General features: G+C 38.9%; 1 protein-coding gene across 12 annotated transcripts in view; it reads left to right on the top strand.

The window, feature by feature from the left end:
• Positions 1–18,065, top strand: part of nrxn2a (neurexin 2a) — a 432,106-nt gene that overhangs the window by 196,261 nt on the left and 217,780 nt on the right. For all 12 annotated transcript variants that reach the window (XM_051877575.1, XM_051877573.1, XM_051877574.1 and 9 more), the window contains 2 exons: positions 15,253–15,426; positions 17,415–17,537. In XM_051877575.1, the coding sequence (XP_051733535.1) occupies positions 15,253–15,426; positions 17,415–17,537 (297 nt within the window). The remainder of the gene's footprint in view (positions 1–15,252; positions 15,427–17,414; positions 17,538–18,065) is intronic.

Genomic DNA, 18,065 nt, shown 5'->3' with positions numbered 1-18,065 from the left:
TTTAGCTACACCTTAGAAACCACCCTTAACCATCAAGATACTAATAACTTGAAAAATGAAAATTCTGTCATTAATTACTCACCCTCATGTCGTTCCACACCTGTAAGACCAAGAGACCTTTTTGATGAAGGCCGAGAGGTATATGACTCGTCCATAGACAGCAATATAACCACCACTTTCAAGGTCCAGAAAGGTACTAAAGACATTGTTAAAAAAGTCGACGTGACTGCAGTGGTTTAACCTTAATGTTAAAGTGACGAGGATACTTTTTGTGCGCAAAAACAAAACAAAAAAAATGACTTTATTCAACTAACAATTAAATATTAAAAATTTTTCCTCTTTCTTGTCAGTCTGTTACGCAGTTGGTGCAGTGAACGCATTGCAGAGCTTCTGTGTTTACATCCGAACGGCAACTCATTATTGGCCGGCTCCTGCATCAGCATCACACGCATGCGTCATAGTGGTCACTTGAACTCAAGCCTCAGCCAATACTGAGCCCGCGTTTGGACATAAACACGGAAGCGCTGCAATGCATTCACTGTGCCAACTGCGTAACAGACTTACAGGGAAGAGGAAAAATTGTTGAATAAAATCGTTATTTTTGTTTTGTTTTTTTTGCACAAAACGTATTCTTGTCGCTTCATAAAATTAATGTTGAACCACTGCAGTCACGTCGACTGTTTTAACAATGTATTTAGTACCTTTCTGGACCTTGAAAGTGTTGATTATATTGCTGTCTATGGACGAGTCATATAGCTCTCGGATTTCACCAAAAAATATTTTGTCAGTGTCAGTTCTGTAGATTTATTATAATTTAAATAAAATATATTCTAATTTATATATTTTAACCTAAAAAAAAAAATAAAAGTTTATTTTTGAAAGAAACAACCTCATAAGATATATTATATATATTGAGCATTTTTATATTGGGGGGTCTTTGAGGGACCCTGGGTCAGAAAAAGATTGACAGCCCCTGGAATATGGGTTGTACAAGCAACTTTACTTTGTTCTCTAAGAAATATTTTCGATCTTCTGATCTTCAGTATAACATATCTTTCATCCATCATTACTCTCACTTTGGTTGTTTAGGCTCAAGTCTTACGACTGTTATATCTTTCTTAGGTACGCTTAGATACATATTTGCGGTTTTACGTTCATCTTGGGTTTGATTTCAAGCTCTTGCATTCAACTTTAATGAGTAACTCTCCTGATGGGTATTTACACGGCTCCCAGCTCCTTGTTTAAATCATGTTGCTTCTGAAATCTACCTTCCAGTACTTCTTACTTTTGCTATCGTTTTTCACTGTTTCGGCTGTAATTAGAAGAACAAAGAGCAGCGCCTACAGGGGAAAGAGAAAAAACAACAACAACAACATGCCACTGACTTTGCATAATTTTTAGTGCTTCCAAACATGCTTTTGCTATCTTAAGCAGGTGTTGCTTGACTCTGGGCACAAAAACAAACTTCTATTTCACATAAAATGTATGAATATGAATCTCCTGTATATTTAGTTCTTTCCTTGTGTGTGTTGAAATGAAAGATTTTGATTGAAAAGACATCAGCAGCGGTTGGCATAGCAATATCTTAGGCTTTTCACTATTCTGAGTTTTCACTGGCAACTTAGTAGAAATCTTGGCAGGCAGTCCTTAGTTTTGTGTCTTAGTGGATATTTGTAGAAAGCTGAGACGAGTTCACAAAAAGAAAACAGAACCCACTTTGCTTGTCAAGACCACATAATCTAACCACTGAACAAGTAGATGTAAAGAGAATTTGTCAAGTTTCCTTTCAAGGGAACTCATGTTGCATCGAGAATGACACTGTGGGAGCGCCCCGCATGATGGTAAATTCACGGTGGGGACACACACAATCTTTGTGTGGTTTGTTTGGGAGCGGAGCATGCACGGTCAGCACTCGAGGGTGCTGGCTGTGAGCATTGTGAGTTGCTTCCTTTACGGACGCTACCAGTGTCAGGACCCAGAAGGCAGCCCCCTCCAAAGAGAAATGGTTAAAACCTCATCACACGTTGCCTAGTTCTCTCCGGTGCCCTCAGGGGGCCATTCTGCCAATGCTGCAACCTTGTGTGCTTCAGGGCGCAGCGGTCCTTAGCGAGCAAACATCCCAGTGTCTGCCCGGAAACGTAGCGGCGCTAAGATGCTCGCTCCCTCTGAGGAGGGTCTCAGAGCAATCAGTTCGGTCATTCCCTGCCGTTCCCTTGTTCAAAAAACACCAGAGGCCAGTCTCAAGAGACTGGTTCCCTTAGTAGAATATTTGATATTTCTCAGTGGGTCCTGCGTACAATCGAAAAGGGTTATGCCATTCAGTTAGGGTCTCGCCCGCCCAGGTTTATGGGGGTTTCTCCCCTTAGTTTTCTCTGAGGGGAGAAAACCCCCTGGTTCTCTTTCACATGATCAAGGTCACATGGCAATGCTTACGTGCTTTGGCCATGTGGAAGAAACCCTGGTTCCTATCCCAAGGGCCTGTGCTGGGAGCTCCTTGTCGTCGCAAAATGCTAACGACGGATGCTTCCCTCACGGGTTGGAGGGCGATCCTAGATGGTCGCTCATCCCAAGGTCTGTGGAGGGGACACCACCTCTCCTGGCACATCAACTGCCTGGAAATGTTGGCTGTCTTTCTTGCTCTCAAGAATTTCCTCCCAGACCTCAGGGGCCACCATGTTCTTGTCCGGTCAGACAACACATCGGTGGTCGTCTACATAAATCACCAGGGGGGTTTGTGCTCGCATCCACTCTGCAAACTAGTGCACCAAATCCTCCTGTGGTCACAGGGAAAACTGCTGTCACTCAGGGCAGCTTATATCCCCGGGGTCCAGAACGTAGGAGCAGACGTCCTGTCGAGGCAGGGGCTGAGGCCCGGGGAATGGAGGCTCCACCCCGAGGTGGTAGAGCAGATATGGAGGGTGTTCGGCCGGGCTCAGGTGGATCTGTTTGCGTCTCAAGAGACGTCTCACTGTCCACTCACGCATCCAGCTCCTCTCAGACTGGATGCTATGGTGCAGACGTGGCCGAGGCTTCGTCTGTACGCATTTTTTCCTGATCGCTCTGCTCCTGGGAGTTTTAGAGAGAGTTTGCCGGGACCAGGTCCGGCTCACCTTAGTAACCCTGCGGTGGCCGGGCAGAGTGTGGTTTTCGGACCTAGTATCTCTCCTAGACGGCTCTCCGTGGGAGATTCCGATCAGGAGGGATCTCCTGTCCCAGGCAGAGGGCTCGGTTCTTCACCCCCGCCCAGAGCTATGGAACCTGTGGGCTTGGTCTCTGAGGGGGCCCAGCTCATAGACTTTGGTCTCTCAGCTGAGGTTGTGGGTACCATCCTTCACTCTAGAGCTCCCTCCACGGAAGTTATATGCCCTGAAGTGGAGATTGTTCACCTCATAGTGCAGTGGTCGTCAGTTAGACCCAGTTAATTGGGTCTAACTGACGTTGATGCAGTACTGGAGTTTCTGCAGGAACAATTCACTGCAGGGTTATTCCCATCTACCTTAAAGGTTTATGTGGCGGCCATAGTGGCTTACCACGTACCTTTGGGTGGTATGTCTTTAGGGAGAGACCCCCTGATAACTCGCTTCCTTCGTGGCACCTTGAGGTCTGCAGTACGCACGAGGGTACCGGCATGGGATTTGGCCGTGGTGCTCCTAGGCCTTTCCCAAGCTCAGTTTGAGCCTATTGAGGAGGTTCCAGTCAAGTTTCTGAATCTGTAGACGTTGTACCTCCTTGCTATTACTTCTCTTAAAAGAATAGGAGATCTACAAGCTCTGTCGGTTGCCCCGTCATGCTTGGAATTTGCGCCTGGTATGGTGAAAGCCTTTCTTCATCCCAGACCAGGTTACATTCCCAAAGTTCCCACTAATGTGGCTAGATCTATTGTGCTGCAAGCCTTTTGTCCTCTTCCCTTCGGGGATCTAGACCAGGAACAGAATAATCTGCTGTGCCCGGTTCGGGCATTAGACGCTTATGTCCACAGAGCTGCCCTGTGGCATAGGTCGGAACAGTTGTTCATTTGTTTTGGGTCTCCTAGTAAGGGGTTCCCAGCATCACTCTTCTCTACTAGAAGTATGGCGCCCTCTAAAGCTCTTCTGTCCGGAGTGTCTTTGCAAGATGTTTGTGATGCGGCAGGTTGGTCCTCACCTCACACATTCATGAGGTTTTATGACCTTGACCTGAGTTCCACTCCTGGGGCCCGGGTTCTTTCTTCTTAGTGCTGACGAACGTCATTCTTGACGCAACGTGAGTTCCCTTGAAAGGGCTCTCGCGTCGCCCTGCCATACTTCCGGCATGCCTGTCAGCGACTACTTCAGACTTTTGAAGCTAGCATTGCACTGTTTGAGCGTGCTTTATGGTTTCTTGGTCGTGACGTCACCCGCCTCTAATGTCTTGTCACACCATTGGACGGATTTCACATGTGCTTCATGACGACATCACGCGGAGCGTTCCCACAGTGTCATTCTCGACGCAAGTTCCCTCTTCAGGGAACTAAGGTTATAGTCGTAACTTTTTTTTTCTTCTTTTTTTCTTTTTTTTCTCCCCCAGAGTCTGCTGCTTTCCTCTGCCGTTTGGCTAGTAATGTGGAACCAAGTAAATGAAATTAGTATAGTTACAGTACCTGTCTAAACTTTGGAATTTTTATTTATTTATTTATTTATTTATTTATTTATTGTTTTTGAAAGAAGTCTCTTATGCTAAGTATATTTCACCTGAAATATTATTACTTATTTAAAATAATATATATTTTTTATTTGAATAAATTTAAAAATGTAATTTATTCCAGTGATGACAAAGCTTTTCAGCATCATTACTCAAGTTTTCTTTCAGTTTTCACTGTATTTTTGATTAAATAAAAACAACCTTGGAGAGACTTCTTTCAACAAAAAAAATAAATAAATAAATAAATAAAATAAAAACCTGTAATGTTTTAAAAACTTTTGACAGGTACTGTATATTTATGACTGTGTATTGTGTCAGCAGAAGGGGAAAAATGTCTTATAATCAGATGCTTTATACATTCTGGTTTTGTTAAGAAATGTGAAGATGCCAGATTTTAGCATTTACATTTAGTGCATTTTCTTATGGGTCAATCATATGATACTTTTTTGTCATATTTTGTATTCATTTATTCAGTGACTTGAATATACCTTTTTTATGATTAGCATGTTTTTAGTTTCCGAATATTGTTTTCAAGTTGTGTGGTACAATGAACATAATGGAGCAAAAATAGAAGAAGCATAAACAGGAAATGTCATAGAAAGAAAGAACCCCTGCAGACCGTCATCAGAGCCATTGTAAGAGAGAGCTGTGACAACTTTTGATCTCACGGCCATGCAGTCACATGATTTATGGAGCTCTCAATAGTTCCAAAAAAATCTGCACTGTCAATCTGTTTGAATGAGTCTGAGAAGGATAGACGGCAGCTTCAATATATTTGCATTTTCTGGTAAATTTTAACGCATAAGTATTGATTACTATTTTCTAATATTTTTTCTAATATATTTTATTTAGATTTCAATTAGTGCAGTATTTAAGGTTAAAATAGAGAAAAGGTTTTTAAATTTTCAATGCAAAAAGGCAAGTTAGAGGCATCTGGCCAGAAAAATAATAATCTTCATATGTAATGCCATTGTTTACCCACTAGATGCCTGTATGGGTCTATAGTAAATAAATAAAATGTAAATAAATTTACATCTATATACATGGCTGTAGGTGTAGTCGCTCAAAAGAGTATTGCCGATCATAATTGCTTTTTTTTTTTTAGGTTTTGCATTTGAATATATATTTGGACACTATGAAACGCTAGATTTTTAGGAGTTTAGATTTTTTAAAACATTAAATTTAAAAAGATAAATTACTGTTTTATGATGTTTTATGATGCTTGCATAAGTGAATATTAAACCAAGCAAATACTGATTTTAACCCAAGAAAGAAGTTAAAATAGTACAAAAAGCAAACAAACAAACCAACAACAACAACAAAACAACTGCATTCGACAAAACACTTTATTATAGACGTATAATACCTAGAGATGTCAAAAGTACCGACTTCGGTACCAATCGGTACTGACATTTTAAAAATGTGACGCTTTGAGCGCTGTTGAGCGGATTCGTAAACACCTCTGATTGGCCATTGTCTTGACGCACTTATCGGATATGTCTGTGATTGGCTACAAAGATAAACGCACGAGAGCGTTTGAAAGCACGTGGAAGTGTTTGAATTTGAAAGCGGGAGCGTTTGAAAGCAGGCGTCTATCAGTGCGCGATAGACGCCTGCTTTCAAACACTCCTGTGTGTATCTGTGTAAGCTCTAGGTGTCATTGATGACTATTTACAATGATTTTGAAGCATTGATCATTGAAGCCAATCACAGACATATCTGATGATAGCATCAACACAATGGCCAATCAGAGGTGTTTCCGAATCCGCTTAACCGCGCTCAAAGCGTCACATTTTTAAAATTTCAGTACTGACTTGGTATCGAAGTTGATACTTTTGACAACTCTAATTATAACTAATGAGGGGCTAGACAAGATATGTTTTTTCTTGTTTTTTATAGAACTCATTCAACCTCCAACACGGAAAGAATAATGGCAGAAAGACTAACAACTGCTTAAATATGACCACTGGCATCTAGTGGTTATTGTAGCTATTAAAGTGTTGCTTATGTTAGCTAACCGAAACTGTCTATTATCTAATGATAAACATTAACTATAACACACTACATAAAACACCACTACTGGCTAGATTACTGAGAGGTTAACTAATGTGTTAAAATGTCAAAAAAATGCAATAATTTCATCAACTTACAAGTAAGTGTGCTTGAGAAACGCTGAAATGAATGGAGTTCAATGCTGGAATTATTGTGTTTGGAACTTTTGGTCGCCCCACAACACGTCTTACTTCCGCATTCCTCAATTCCTATGGAAGTCTATGGGAGCGTCACATCTTTGTTTTTCAATGCCTCTGACCCTTGGTTATGCCAAATTCAAACATATATACAGTTGCAAGAAAAAGTATGTGAACCACTTGCAGAATCTGTGAAAATGTGCAAAATTTTAACAAAATAAGAGAGATCATACAAAATGCATGTTACTTTTTATTTAGTACTGTCCTGAGTAAGATATTTTACATAAAAGATGTTTACATATAATCCATAAGACAAAAAAAAAAAAAAAATAGCTGAATTTATTAAAATGACCCAGTTCAAAAGTTTGTGAACCACTGATTCTTAATACTGTGTGTGGTTACCTGAATGATCTACAACTGTTTTTTTGTTTGGTGATGGTTGTTCATGAGTCCCTTGTTTATTCTGAGCATGTTCTTCAGAAAAAATCTCCAGGTCCCAATAATTCTTCAGTTTTCCACCATCTTTTGCATATTTGAACCCTTTACAACAGTGACTGAATGATTTTGAGATCCATCTTTTCACACTGAGGATGACTGAGGGACTCAAACACAACTATTAAAAAAGGTTCAAACATTCACTGATGCTTCAGAAGGAAACACGATGCATTAAGAGTCGGGGGGTGAAAACTTTTGAACAGGATGAAGAGGTCCAAATTTTTCTTATTTCGCTTGAATATAATTTTTTTTTTTTTCATTTAGTACTGCCCTTCGGAAGCAACAGAAGATACTTGCATTACTTGTTTCCCGGAAGACAAATTAAATACAATTTACCTTGATCTTCAAATTCTAAATGTTTTCACCCCCCGTCTATTAATGCATCGTGTTTTTTTTCTAAAGCATCAGTGGATGTTTGAACCTTTTTTAAAAGTTGTGTTTGAGTCCCTCAGTTGTCCTCAGTGTGAAAAGACGGATCTCAAAATCATTCAGTCACTGCTGTAAAGGGTTCAAATATGCAAAAAATGCTGGAAAACTGAAGAATCTGCAGGACCTGGAGTTTTTTTTCCTGAAGAACAGAGCTCAGTTTAACTGCTCAGGACAAACAAGGGACTCATGAACAACCATCACAAAACAAAAAAACAGTCGTTGATCATCCAGGTAACCACACACAGTATTAAGAATCAATGGTTCACATACTTATGAATGGGGTTATTTTAATAAATTCAGCTATTTTTTTATATATATATTTTTTATATATAGCTATTTTTTATATGTAAACATCTTTTATGTAAAATATCTTACTCAGGACAGTACTAAATAAAAAATAACATGCATTTTGTATTATCTCCCTTATTTTGTTAAAATTACTAACATTTTCACAGATTCTGCAAGTGGTTCACATACTTTTTCTTGCAACTGTATATATGGCAGCGGCTATTTGCACTAAGTGAAAATAGCATATTTTCCTAACGATAGATGCTATTTACACTAAGTAAAAATATAAATATATTTTATTTACACTGTGACAAAAGCAGCATTTTATTAGCGATATGCTATTTACACTAGGTGAAAATAGCGATAGATTCTATTTATACCATGTAAAAGTATCAGTTCTTTACAATAAGAGTAAATAGTATTTAAATGCTACCTTTGCATTCATTATATTGGCAGATACTATTTGTACCTCAGTATTTTTGTACATTAACAGGATGCAATAATATCATAGAGTGTAGATGATTATATTTATTAAAATTATTAAATGGCTCCCTTATTGGGAGAATAAAAACCCTCCCTACACCTTCTTCTAACCCTAGCCAATAAACACTTTTAATATTATTAAACACTCGTTTGCAGTTTATTTCCACGTTTAGAACATTATTTTTATTTTTATTAAAAATAAATGTGAGCTCGGCAAAAGGCTTTTCGAACACTCGTCGATCGCATTAAAGGCCAGGTCTGCGAGCCTTACTCGCTACTGTTAGATACCAGATATTGGTGGGCGGAGCTAGTGTGAATAGCGTTTGCCAACAAGGGACGCTATTTGCACTTAGTGTAAATATATATATATATATATATATACTGTGTGTGTCTGTGTATATATATATATATATATATATATATACATGGCTCGTTAACCATGATGCTTGGATAAAGACAAGAAAGGTTTAAAGCTACTAACGCTCCAGCACAAAAAAAAAATAAAAATCTAATTGTACATCAACATGCTACTTTCAGTACAAGAGTAATAAAGGCCGAATCAAATAAGGCCATAAAGTGCAAGCTCCAGCTGTCAGGCTCCAAGGTCTTTTTTATTTTGCTGCCCCAGAACAAGTCCTTTAAACATCAAAAGAGCAACTTCGCAGTATGTGTCAGTTGTAATTGTTCAAGCAATTATGCCAGAGAGAATGGAGAGTGGCATAACAATCCCCAGGGTCCAGTGCTCTTCTGTGAAGTGTAAAATGAACATCCTCAGACGGGAAGGTGCTGAAATGTGGTGGTGTTTTCTGTGAGGGAGCCAGTGGAAAGTGATGCTTGACCTGTTATGTGTGTTGAAATGAGCATATGTGGAGAGCGCTCGTGACAAGCGACTTTCCACGTTGTCCGATAATTAAGTTTTTTTTCTTCCTCAAGGAACTGCCATCCAGCCCCTGTAAATGTTTTCTGAAAATTTGTTTTATCGACTTGGAATTGAATTGCTTTCCTGTTCCCCCTGGCGTGAGGAAAATCCAGGTGTTGCTATGAAATGCGAATGTCAATGAGTTTATTAATGAGCTGTTGGTGGCCAGTTCAGTCGAGGCAAAGATTTCCTAAATACACACACACATTTTTATATCATGGTGAGAACCTGGCATTAGTATTTAACTTCTAGCAAATTATACCTTAAATCTTTTTAAAGAGAGGTGTGCTATTACTTTTCTAAGCAATTAGACACAGTTTTTGCCTGGCAAGCTTGCACTGACTTAAGTTTGAAGGAAAGATCCAAGCCACATCTAAAGACCAGAATATCATCGAGACTCTTCAGTTGGGTAAGGAAGCAACCACCTGTACAAAACACAAAACTGTAGCAACCAACATTCTGGCAAACATCCTAGCATCATCTAGCCTAATGTTTCTATGTTAATTCTACACTTAGAAATGTAATGGCACTCTCTCAGTACCTCAATATCTCTTCATGCTGCGTGCTTTGGCATATCATTTGTGTTTGTAGCATAAATGGTACAGAATTACTTCATACGCATTTAAAGGATTAGTTCACTTTGAAATTAAAATTACCCCATGATTTACTCACCCTCAAGCCATCCTAGGTGTATATGACTTTCTTCTTTCAGATGAATTCAGTTATATTAATAATCACCCTGATTCTCCTAAGCTTTATAATGGCAGTGCATGGAAACTACCTGTTTGAAATTCAGAAAAGTGCATCCATCCATCATAAATGTATTCCACACAGCTCCGAGCGGTTAATAAAGGCCTTCTGAAGTGAGGCGATGCGTTTGTATAAGAAAAAATGTTATAAAGTAAAATAACTATCTTCCGCCAGACTGTATTCCGCCCTTCTGTATTCAACTTAAGAAGAAAGTGCAGTGCCTCTCGCAGTTCAAAACGCTTACGCTACATCCTACGCTTTCCGTATTCAGCTTATAAAACAACGTTGCGTCAGTTACACTTTTTTCGTAAGTTGAATAGAGAAGGCGGCCTGGCGGAAGCTAGTTATTTTACTTTATAGCGTGTTAAATATGGATATTTTTCTTACACAAACGCATCACTTCACTTCAGAAGGCCTTTGGGGTATGTTTATGATGGATGGATGCACTTTTTTGAATTTCAAACAGGTAGTTTCCGTGCACTGCCATTACTTTGGAGCATCAGGGTGATTATTAATATACTGTAACTCCGATTGTATTCATCTGAAAGAAGAAAGTCATATACACCTAGGATGGCTTGAGGGTGAGTAAATCCTGGGGTAATTTTATTTTAAAGTGAACTAATCCTTTAATACAGCATACTTTAGGTTTTTGCTACTAATAGTGGTCCTTCCCAAAGCACATAGCACTAATGATTACTTCCTACCACTGTATATTGGAGTCATTATGATACTATTGTGACACCTTACCCTAGATCCCCAACATGTAGAGATGATGTTAAAGAACTTGGCATGAAAGGAAACTTTTAGGCCTTGGCAGTACAGTGCGTTATGAGAGCGTTTATAGGAGCTTTAATCCACTGGTTTGGCCACTGGTCATGGAGCACAGCAAAAGGTGTTTCTTTTTTTTTTGCTTTTCCCCGTCTTCCATTTTTATCCAGCAGGGATATTGCTTCGTCATTACTCAAAAGAGACGCATGACTGGAGATGTCATTTTTACAATCTCCCTGCAGTTCCTTCATATGAAAGCAATTGATTTTCCTCCCTCTCGTCCACAAAAGAAGCTCCGCTCTCCCGCTGCCCAGCCATCCATTGAATGACTAATGAAAAAAACTATTGGGTGTATAATTGAATATTGTGATTGAAGTCTGCTTAATAGTCTTTGCATAACACTGAGACATACAGAGCTAATAACCATGCATGGGCTATTCTGTGTGAAGCAGACTGAGCTTTTCTTCTGAGAGCGGCGCTGATTCTGTGCTGTGAGCTGGGATTTATTGTGAAGATGAGCTGGCACAGGCATAACATCTGTAAATTTAAGGGAAGGGAAGTTTTTGTTTGTTTGTTTTTGGAGCCTTGCCCTATTGGTTTAGCCCATGTGCTCCATTGATCCTTGGATTAGTTCAGATTTTCTCTCCTTGAACATTCCTTTTCGTTTTCTACTTTGGGGAAAAAAGCAGTGCCGTACACTTTGATGTTCCATAACCATTTTTAAGTATTGGAGTCAAATAAATGTAATCAATATAATCAAATGATTTATTTAATAAATGTGTAACCCATAGCAATTCCACTGTAGTTTATACACTGCTCAAAAAATTTAAAGGAACACTTTTTAATCAGATGGGCAATAATGAGACGACCCCCAAAACAGGAATGGTTTTACAGGTGGAGGCCACTGACATTTTTTCCCTACTCACCTTTTCTGACTGTTTTTCACTAGTTTTGCATTTGGCTAGGGCCAGTGTCACTACTGGTAGCATGAGGGGATACCTGGACCCTACAGAGGTTGCACAGGCAGTTCAACTCCTCCAGGATGGCACATCAATATGTGCCATTGCCAGAAGGTTTGCTGTGTCTCCCAGCACAGTCTCAAGAGCATGGAGGAGATTCCAGGAGACAGGCAGTTACTCTAGGAGGACCCATCAGCAGGACCAGTACCTGCTCCTTTGTGCAAGGAGGAACAGGATGAGCACTGCCAGAGCCCTGCAAAATGACCTCCCGCCACTGGTGTGAATGTCTCTGACCAAACATTCAGAAACAGACTTCATGAGGGTGGCCTGAGGGTGGCCCGACGTCCTCTAGTGGGCACTGTGCTCACTGCCCAGCACCGTGGAGCTCGATTGGCATTTGCCATTGAACACCAGAATTGGCAGGTCCGCCACTGGCACCCTGTGCTTTTCACAGATGAGAGCAGGTTCACCCTGAGCACATGTGACAGACATGAAAGTGTCTGGAGAAGCCGTGGAGAACGTTATGCTGCCTGTAACATCGTTCAGCATGACCGGTTTGGTGGTGGGTCAGTGATGGTCTGGGGAGGCATATCCATGGAGGGACGCACAGACCTCTACAGGCTAGACAATGGCACCCTGACTGCCATTAGGTATCGGGATGAAATCCTTGGACCCATTGTCAGACCCTACGCTGGTGCAGTGGGTCCTGGGTTCCTCCTGGTGCACGACAATGCCCGGCCTCATGTGGCGAGAGTATGCAGGCAGTTCCTGGAGGATGAAGGAATTGATACCATTGAATGGCCCCCATGCTCGCCGGACCTAAATCCAATAGAACACCTCTGGGACATTATGTTTCGGTCCATCCGACGCCTGCCAGGTTGCACCTCAGACTGTCCAGGAGCTCAGTGATGCCCTGGTCCAGATCTAGGAGGAAATACCCAAGGACACCATCCGTTGTCTCATTAGGAGCATGCTCCGACGTTGTCAGGCATGCATACATGCACGTGGGGGCCATACAAACTACTGAGTACCATTTTGAGTTGCTGCAATTAAATTTCAGCAAAATTGACTAGCCTGCTGCATCATTTGTTCACTTTGATTTCCGGGGTATCTTTGAATTCAGTCCTCTGTAGGTTGATAATTTTCATTTCCATCAAACAATGTGGCATCCTTTTGTTCCTAACACATTACCCAGTCCATATCAGTATAGATATCCAGCATGATATTTTTCCCCATTGAGATCTGATGTGTTTTCAAAGTGTTCCTTTACTTTTTTTTAAGCAGTGTATATACATATATGCACATATTTATTTATTTATTTATTTATTTAAATCAAGGAGGTCTATTGTCCTTGTTGAAAACTGTTCATTAGTATCCCCATTCCTCTCAGTCAAAATGATACATTTTTAGTCGTTAAAAATTTTGGTAACATGGTTTCAAAAAATGCAAACCTCACATAAAATGAATAAGATATGAATGAATAGATTAAAATATCTCATATGATATTTAGTTTGACCTCTAGAGGTTGACATGACATTTTTCGGAAGGTTAAGCACCTCCTTTTACAGACCATTTGTCTCAAAAGGAAAAAAGTCTTTATTTTTAAGAGTTTCAGGCCCTATTTTGTACCCACTTCATGAAAAATACTGCATGCAGTGCATCGATTGTAGATTAGTCCTCTTGAAGTCTTGATTAGGAGTTACAGCTTGGACTCACTGGAAGAATAATATTAATAGACCTTTTATGAAAAATAATTTGAGGAACATGTTTGTGTGGTGCTGAATGCACTTTGAAGTTCAGTGCTTTTAGAAGCACAATTGAGATTCAGCCAGTAACACCTGTTGCATTGAATTGTAAAATGTCTATGATTATGTAATCAGTATCCTAAGAGGTGGAGCTATAGCCAGTCAGGAAGACTGTCATTCCATTGAAGAGGCACAGAGGGCAATTACAGTAGTTATTTGAAGAGAGTCAGGTTAGGGGGCTCTTAATGGAAGGGGAAAGTTAGAACGAAAGAATGTAACTTATCTGTAGTGAGGTGAGATAAAAATTAAAGAGTGCAGAGGTTTAGATGAAGGGGGCTTTTAATGGTGGTCTAATTGGGCTTATTCAGTTGAAGTGGGAAAAGAGCATATTTCAGCAAACAATCAGAGCGAGAGCGCACTCTTCGACTGTAGGACGAAAATTGCCATATGTGTTCTTGCTTGTCAGTTTTAACGTGTAATTGCCTGTCTTGCCTGCAGAGCTCAGTTGGAAATTGCATTTCACTGGCAAACAATGCCCTCTAAACATGGTCTGCCTGGTGAATGTTTATCAAAAAGGTCCCTGGACATCTTTGATGCTTTCTGCAATGTATATTTGTAGAAAGAAAAAGCAGTGTGTACCTTAATGACTATAGTATAACATCAGCACACTTGTATTGTAACTGTTGGTCTATTTATATAGACACTAGCTCCTAACCACACAGCAATGGAGAATCATATTATATTAGCAGTGTTAAGTTCACAGAGTACATTAGTTTTAGATTATTTCATTTTTCATTTACATTGTATGCATTTATGTTTTAATAAACATTTTAAAAAACTATTAAATATAAATATTAATTATATATCTGTTACATTTTTCATTCAGCGTCCCATAGATTGTACTACACTGTGATCATTTCAATAATATATATACTGACTCCGTTGAACAGTGTTGCATCAGTCTGCTTTTAAGAACCAGATGCAGGGACATATTGTTCTGTGTTGAAGAGCCAAGTCATTTCGATTCTCCACCTCTCTTCCCCATTCCCAAATCTCTGTCTGAGCACAATCCTACACCCAAACACCACAGATGAGCAACGTAACAGTGGCTATAGTGAGAGCGGTGTCTGTATATCGCACTGGGTTTCCCGTCTCCTTCATCTTCTCATATGCTTATCCGCATGTTCTCTTCCTCAAAGTTGCTCAAGGGCAACTTTGATGTTACATAATTATATGCCGTTTTATGACAACCCTGTTTTTCTTTTTGTTCTGCACATCAAAGGTTCATTGGTATTAGCCTTCATCAGCAGGGAATTAGTTGAAAAGAGAACCACACATATTCAGCTCATCATAGAATACCACCTTATGAAGCTTCAGTTAACATGCTGAACAATTTAAATGCAACACCATCATCATTGATTTCTGCATTATTTTGGAGACAGACATCCAGACCCAGTTGGAATCTACAGATTTAATCAGCTGATTTCCGGGAAAAAAATTCTGCTGGATGGACTTTAAAATGATATGTGTTGATAACTGTGTATATTTACTCTGTGTGTGTTGTATAGGAGAGCTGTACATTGGAGGTGTGGGGAAGAGCATGTACAACAGTCTGCCCAAGCTTATAGCATCGCGGGATGGCTACCAGGGCTGCCTGGCTTCAGTTGACCTGAATGGCAGACTTCCTGACCTGATCGCAGATGCTCTGCACCGCGTGGGCCAAGTGGAGCGAGGCTGTGAAGGTTAGTATACTGCTGTTCAGAGGCAATCATAACAACATATGACTGTTACCCAAAAATGCATTACTTGCACGTGCAATTAAAGCTTATATGGGACATGAGTGGCACATCATGCCGTGTCAAAACTCAATCAGTCCCATTGTTTACACTTTCAATTTTATATATATTAGGGGTGTAACGATACACAAACATGACAGTTCGGTACATACCTCGGTATTGAAGTCACAGTTCGGTACGGGTTCAGTACAGCAGGAGGGAGTAAACTAAACATAAAATTGCTTCTTTTTTTCTTCTTTTTTATTAAACTGTGGTTTATTGAACAAATTATGTTTCTTTCTTTAAATAAATTCAATTATAATTACATTTTCTTAAGGATAAAAAAATCTGTCCTAACTAATGCTGTAAACTGTATACAGGAAGCCCTTTCTTGCACATTACTATTATATTAAAGGTTACAATTAACAACAGACTAATTAAACTATTAAAACTATTAAATTCAGTTGCTGTTTATTTTTAGATATAATAATCAACACTCAAATAAAGTAAAAAAAAAAAACATGTAATTTGCACATAAGGCAGGTTTTGCATTCACTTCTAAATCTAATTATAAAAGTATTGTTTAATAATTTTTCTAATTTATTTATGAAATATCATTTACAGTTACTGTCATAATTTTTTTATGACAAATTTATTTAAACATATTAAATAAGACATTACTAACAGGTAAAGTAAATACAATGAATATTTAAGCTAATATAGTGCTTATATTTAATGAAATGCTCCCCTCTAGAGTTCATTTCTCTAGTGAACTAGCATGCTGTTGACACCAAATGACTTGCCTGAGGTAAATGTAATGGTATGTGAGGTATGTTTTATTGATATTTTTCCATGGTTGAAACCCTGGTTGATAGATTACACTTATACTACAGGGCTATTGAATGCTCAAATCTGATTCGTTGACCAACATTCTAAGGTGTGCAATTATTTTCAGGGGAAACGCACGGCTAATGTAGTTCTAGCAGGTCTTGACTGCATTGCAGTTCCATATCACTTTGCCAAATTATTTCAGTTATTTCAATAGGTCCTTACAGCCTACAACTGCCAAAGAAACAAAACCCACAACGACACCGACCAAGCAAATAAATATAGTAAACAACAGGATAAAAACGACAAATTATTGTCATGGTTTTTGCCACAAAATACCTTCTATTGTGTCCTGAAAGCGCATCTCTCTCTCTCTCTCTCTCTCTCTCTCAAATGTACACACTTACTGTATTGTACAGACATTGTACAAATATATATATATATATATATATATATATATATATATATATGATTATTATGTGTGAACAAAGACTATTTAGTTGTTTCAGTTTGTTATTTGCCTAATAAATGACAATACAATTTTTAGTTTTAGTTTTTTTTGACAGATTCCTAAAATATTTGTTTTCTCTTTATGACAGGTGGTCATATATATATATATATATATATATATATATATATATATATATATATATATATATATTATTTTACATTTAACAATTTTATTTAATTATTAGTGTTTTAAAGATGAACTTTAAATGAGTGTTAGATGACTGCAAATGTAATCTTAAAGTTAAAGGATAAATTACCATATTGGCCGATATCCAACCCATATTGTTTATCCTTAATATATACTCAGCTATACATTATTATAATCAGTTATGGCCTGGTTTCACAAACAGGGCTTAAATTAAGTCAGGATTAGGCCTTAGTAATTAGGACATTTAAGTAGCTTTCATAAACATGTCTTAGAAAAAAAAAACATTACTGGTGTGCATCTAGACACAAAACAATGGCATTGACATATTTTAAGACATATCAGTGCATGTGGCTTTCAATTAAACAGCTCAAACATACATTTTAGTCTGGGACTAGGCTTAAACCTTATCTGTAAAACTGGGTATTATGTGTGATTATAACCACCTATACCCATTTCCTGTTTGTTTCAGCCGGCCCTGGCACAACCTGCACGGAGGACTCCTGCTCCAATCAGGGAGTGTGTCTGCAGCAGTGGGAGGGGTTTACTTGCGACTGCACAATGACGACATACGGCGGTCCTCTCTGCAGTGACCGTGAGTACCGTTTTGCTCTTTAGTAGGGATCAAACAGCTTTATTAAAGAGGCTTGTTTGGCCACATTAATAAGCCTTTCAAGGCTTCTCCTTTGATAATCTCGGAGCTAAGTGTTTGAAGTACTAAACGATGGTGCGCCGCAATGCAGTCTTTTTAATGTGCAGATAAAGCAGAACACTCTAATTAGTAAAGGCCACAAGATAATGTTCATAAAGAGCTAGTAATGGTTTAAGTGACCCCTGAACTGAAGGCAGGAAGATATGCAATTTGGGTTGCATCTGAAATGTTTAATTATACCAAAGCTTGGAGGTGGAACCATTTGGTTTTTAATGTCTGTGATGCTGTACATGCAATAAAAAATCTGTGATTTGCCTGCAAACAGACACTGGCCTCGCTCACAAGGCAGATTGCGCTTGCTTTAATAACATCCCCATATTTTTGACAATAATTCTCTGGAGAACGGCCTAATGAGCAAAATGAAGATAAATAGGGTTAGCTACTCTAAAATATATATATATATATATATAT

This window comes from Ctenopharyngodon idella, chromosome 21 (genome assembly GCF_019924925.1).
Source record: "Ctenopharyngodon idella isolate HZGC_01 chromosome 21, HZGC01, whole genome shotgun sequence".
NCBI lineage: Eukaryota > Metazoa > Chordata > Actinopteri > Cypriniformes > Xenocyprididae > Ctenopharyngodon > Ctenopharyngodon idella.
The sequence above is the reverse complement of the archived record's forward strand: the minus strand, read 5'-3'. Positions and strand labels throughout refer to the sequence as shown.